Source organism: Asterias rubens, chromosome 10, assembly GCF_902459465.1.
Source record: "Asterias rubens chromosome 10, eAstRub1.3, whole genome shotgun sequence".
NCBI lineage: Eukaryota > Metazoa > Echinodermata > Asteroidea > Forcipulatida > Asteriidae > Asterias > Asterias rubens.
In genome coordinates, this window is record NC_047071.1 from 10,578,340 (window position 1) to 10,583,721 (window position 5,382).

General features: G+C 45.6%; 1 protein-coding gene across 1 annotated transcript; it reads left to right on the plus strand.

Annotated features, from left to right (window-relative positions):
- The first annotated feature begins 848 nt into the window (after nucleotides 1–848).
- On the plus strand, nucleotides 849–2,174 carry LOC117295661. The gene has a single exon (XM_033778372.1). The coding sequence runs from the start codon at nucleotides 849–851 to the stop codon at nucleotides 2,172–2,174; it is 1,326 nt and encodes a 441-aa protein (XP_033634263.1).
- The last annotated feature ends 3,208 nt before the right edge of the window (nucleotides 2,175–5,382 follow it).

Here is a 5,382-nt window from a genome sequence, read left to right on the forward strand (position 1 = left end):
AGGAGGAGCAGCAAGAAAACTTGTCCTCAATCTACCTCCAGAACAACAAACACCTCGTCAAGCTTTTGCAGAACTGAAAGCCCAATTTGGAGATGTTCTGTTGACTGGTGACCCTTTAGCTAACTTCTACGAGCGCATGAGACTCCCAAATGAGCAGCCGAGCATATACGCCGTCGAGCTTGAAGCGACACTGAGAACAATCGAGGAAAGATCTGGTGAAAGACATACCATCCAAAACAGGAACGGCATGCTCACTCAGCAGTTCATGAGAGGTGTGAAGGATGAAAAGGTCACCCAAAGACTGGCACCAATGCGACCGAGAGAAATGACATTTAGAGAACTGCAGGTCGAGTTGCGACAACTAGAAAGAGAAGCTAGAATGGCAGCAGTTCTGAAGACTGGAGCAAAGATTCAATTGCAACATAGTCAACAGTTTCGACCTCAAGTCCAGCAACAATCTCCTTCTATGTCTCCATCCATGTCTCCATTATTTCTCTATCAAGTTCTTCTGGTAGTATGAACTACGATAGAACCCCACCTCTTCCTCAAAGCCTGCAGCCCAACACTGAACGGGAAGTGCTCGAAGACCTCATTCTCACAGTTCGTCAGCTAGCACAGAAGGTTGATCAAATCACTACCACGACTTCACACAACAGATATCAACACAGGAATGTAGACGAAATATCACCGAACCAGCGTGTCTTTATTTGCCACAGGTGCGGTCAGGAGGGGCACATCGCCAGAGGATGTAGAAGTACCCCTTTAAACGAGCAAGGCCCACGGCCAGAGGGCAAGCCGTCAGAGGCCAGGAAGTAACATGCCCACCAGAGTTTTCTCCTTCAAACGAAATGCCATGGAATTCTCCTTCAATAACTCGACACCCTAACACAATACCTGGTCATCAACAACTTATTGGTCCCAATAATGAAGACATCGTGAAGATTGACGACTTCAGTTACAGAGCACTAATCGATTCTGGTTCACAGGTTACTTCAATAACAGAGGACCTATGGAAAGAACACCCCAAACTCGGAAATCTCGCTCTCTCTTCAGCAGATGTCTCCATCGAAGGTGCTAGTGGTCACCGAGTACCCTATTTAGGCGTCATTCCTGTATCACTCACAATCATGAACGTTGTCTACGAAGACGTCCCAGCCTTTGTTGTACCAACAGATAAGTACCGCAGAGATGTTCCCATTCTGATAGGCACAAACGTGATAAGAACTTCAAAAAGAGACCAACAGATAAAGGGAGGTGTAAACTACATGAAGCTACTCCAGATAGAAAATCCAGCATGGCATGCAGCTTTCAGCAACACTACCAACTCAGAACCTGGAGATCAGCGTGGTTCGATCGGTTACGCAAAGTACATTGGTCGCTCTGTTCGTGTGATTCCACCGGGAAAAGAAGAAGACATCATTTGTCAAGCGCCTAGTAACCAAGGTTTTCCCTACACGGTTGTTGTTGAAAATCTTCTTCAAACCTCATCTTGTCTGAAGGTTAGCAACTTGGTAGCAGACATTGGTCCCAACTGCCGAGTACCTGTTAGACTGTGTAATATCTCAGCAAAGCCCATTGTCATCAAGCGCAACAGTAGACTAGCCCAACTGTCATCCATACTACGAGTTGATGATATACCTGTTCAAGAGCAATCTGGAAACTCTCCTTCAACCGCAAGTGTTAGAAGTGCCACAGTCACAGACACGGTGCCTACCATCATTCCAAATCTTGATTTATCCAAATCAGCACTCGAGAACGAGGCACAGACACAACAGCTGGACAATCTCCTTCATGAGTTCTCAGATGTATTTTCATCCAACTCACTTGACTTTGGCTGTACCTCAACCATCAAACACAGCATTCCGCTCATAGACGACCAACCATTTCGACTCCCTCATCGCAGAATTCCAGCCGCTCAATACCAAGCAGTTAAGGATCATCTGAAAGGAATGGAGGAATCAGGCGCCATCCGCCGGAGTAAGAGTCCATACGCCTCTCCAATCGTGATAGCGCACAAGAAAGATGGCTCCCTCCGTATATGCATCGACTATCGTCAGCTGAATAATAAGACAGTTCGCGATGCATATCCTCTTCCTCGCATCGAAGAAGCTTTAGATGCCCTTGGTAAAGCCCTTCTGTTCACGACGTTAGATTTGACATCAGGCTATTGGTAGGTGCAGATGGAAGAAAAAGATATCCCAAAGACAGCCTTCACAACTCCCATGGGACTGTTCGAGTGTGAGAGGATGCCATTCGGATTATCGAACGCACCAGCAACGTTCCAGCGTCTCATGATGTCCTGCCTTGGAGAACAGAATTATGTCACATGCCTGCTCTACCTTGACGACATCATCGTTTTCTCAGCCAACTTTGACGAACACATCGAACGCCTAGGCAAAGTTTTTTCCTGCCTCAGAGAACATGGTCTGAAACTCAAACCGTCGAAGTGCAACCTGTTGCAAGAGGAAGTTAAATACCTTGGACATGTTGTTTCCGGTAAAGGTATTGCAACGGATCCAGAGAAAACAGCACAAGTGTCAGACTGGCCATCTCCTTCAAATCGCAAAGAAGTACGAAGATTCTTAGGTTTCACAGGCTACTACAGAAGATTCATCAAAGCATACTCAAACATAGCTGCACCACTCTACAACCTCATATCTGGTGATCCAAAACGCAAGAAGAGAGGAACAAGACAGAAGTCTCCTTCAGTACCATTCATATGGACGGAAGATTGTCAGCGAGCAATGGATCTACTGAAACAACACATGACGTCACCACCGATTCTTGCATACGCTGACTATGAACTACCATTTCTCCTTCAAACTGATGCATCTGGTGTAGGACTTGGAGCAGTACTCAGCCAAGTACACAATGGAAAAGAAAAGGTAATCGCCTACATCAGCAGAGGTCTTAAGCCAGCAGAATCTCGATACCCTGCACACAAACTGGAGTTTCTAGCGATGAAATGGGCTATAACAGATAAACTACGAGACTACCTGATTGGCAACGAGTTTACTGTACTGACGGACAACAATCCACTCCTATACGTCACCACATCCGCTAAACTTGACGCCACTGGTCAGAGATGGGTTGCCTCGCTTTCGCAGTTCAACTTCACTGTAAAGTACAAGCCTGGCAAAAACAACGCAGCAGCAGACGCACTCTCTCGTAAACCACACCCTGACAGTCCAAGAAGTTCTCTCTCATTCCAGACCGATGCAGTTACAATCCCGCCACAGATTGTCCAAGCAATCTGTAACAGCCAACCACTTGTAACTCTCTCCTTCATGGAACCTCCAACAGCTAGATGTGAACACATTGTGCAGAGCCAACCACATCTCTCTGCCAACGAACTACCTCGAGTGTCTCACACTGAACTTGTTTCAGCTCAAAGGTCAGATCCTGATATCTCAAGAACTCTATACTATCTTGAGAAGGGCAAGAAACCAACTCTAGCAGAAAGAACTCGAGAACGCAGTGGTTGTCTTCTTCACTTGAAGCAATGGAAGAAACTTCACATGAGAGATGGGTTATTGCACAGAGTCATACAGAAACAAGATGGGTCATCAGCTCAACAACTAGTTCTACCACAGCAGTACAAGACCACAGTGATGAAACACCTTCATGATGACTTTGGCCATTTTGGGTATGAAATAACTATCGACATGGTGAGGAACCGCTTCTTCTGGCCCAAGATGGCACATGATGTGAAGGAATGGTGTGAACGCTGTGAGAGATGTTGCCTCAGAAAAACACCATCCACAAAAACAAGAGTACCCCTGGTCACCATCAACACCTCAGAACCGATGGAGCTGCTATGTATAGATTATCTCAAGCTAGAGCGAAGTAAGGGAGGTTATGAGAACATACTTGTTGTAACAGACCATTTTACCAAGTATGCACAGGCCTTCCCAACAAGAGATCAGAAAGCAGACACAGTTGCAAAAGTTCTTTGGGATAACATCATCCAACACTACGGCTTTCCCGTCAGACTGCATGCCGACCAAGGTAGAAACTTCGAAAGTCAGCTGATCCGAGAGCTCTGCAAAATCTCAGGCATCAAAAAGAGTAGGACCACCCCTTACCACCCTCAAGGAAATGGTCTCACAGAACGCTTCAACCACACACTTCTTAATTTGCTAGGAACACTTGAGACTGAACAAAAGAAGAACTGGAAACAATTCGTTGGTGTAATGACTCATGCTTACAACTCAACTCGCCATGACTCTACTGGATACGCTCCATTCTACCTCATGTTTGGTCGACATCCGAATTTACCAGTAGATCTGATGTTTGGACTGAAAGCAAACGAAGAGGATACAACGTCCTGCGAAGAGTACATAGAGCAACTCAAAGGCAGACTTCAGTTCGCCTACAAAAAAGCAAGTGATCTCGTCAAACAAGCACAGGCAAAACAAAAGCGCTTATACGACCGAGGCACACACTCAGCTCCTCTTCAAATTGGTGATAGAGTCCTCATTCAAAACAAACATCTCGTCGGAACCAGTAAGCTAGCAGACCGATGGGAACCTCAACCTTACGTTGTCATCTCTAAACACTCAGACGTCCCTGTCTACACTGTCCGTTCCCTCGACGATGGTAAAGAGAGAACCGTCCATAGGAACTTGCTGACCCCTTGTATGTTTCTTCCCATCGAAGATGAAAACATAAAGGAGGCAACAGCAAATGTAAACGGAGCTGACACTCGAACAACACAAGAAATCGAGCAAGTACCATCCAAACCCACAGCGGAGGACTATATAAGTTCTAGTGAGGATGAGATCGACATCAATTTTCTACCTGTAGAGACAACACGTGACATGCATTCTCCTTCATTATCACCCCCAGAACTCACACCAGTTACGATAGATGCAAGACCAGAGAACATCACTTCTACGTCTCCTTCATTGTCACCCCCAGTGCTTACCCCAGAGAACATAAGCACATCTCCTTCACATCCATCACTATCTCCAGTTAACTGAAAGTGTGAATGAAACAAACACGGAGAGCTCATCGTACACCTCACCACCAAGCCAAAGACCAACTAGACTCAGACGGCCCGTCAACAGACTGAACTATGACTATCTTGGACAAACCAAGCAACACAGAGTCCAACCTCAGTCAAGACAGACTAAAGTTAGCCGAGGACGCAGACTGTTTGAAAAGTGGAAGGACCCAAAGATGGCTGAAACGCGAAAGAAAGTGTGTTTCAGACTCCTTCTACAAGAACACAGCCCAATCTAGATTTCCCTTGTTAATATGTATTGTAAATAGTGATTTATGAGATGGTGTATTTACTTATACTGCCGTAATGCAACAATTGCTGTTTTTTTGTTTCTAGCTTACTTTTAGTAAGTAGCTTAAGCGAAGAAAGATTGCAGT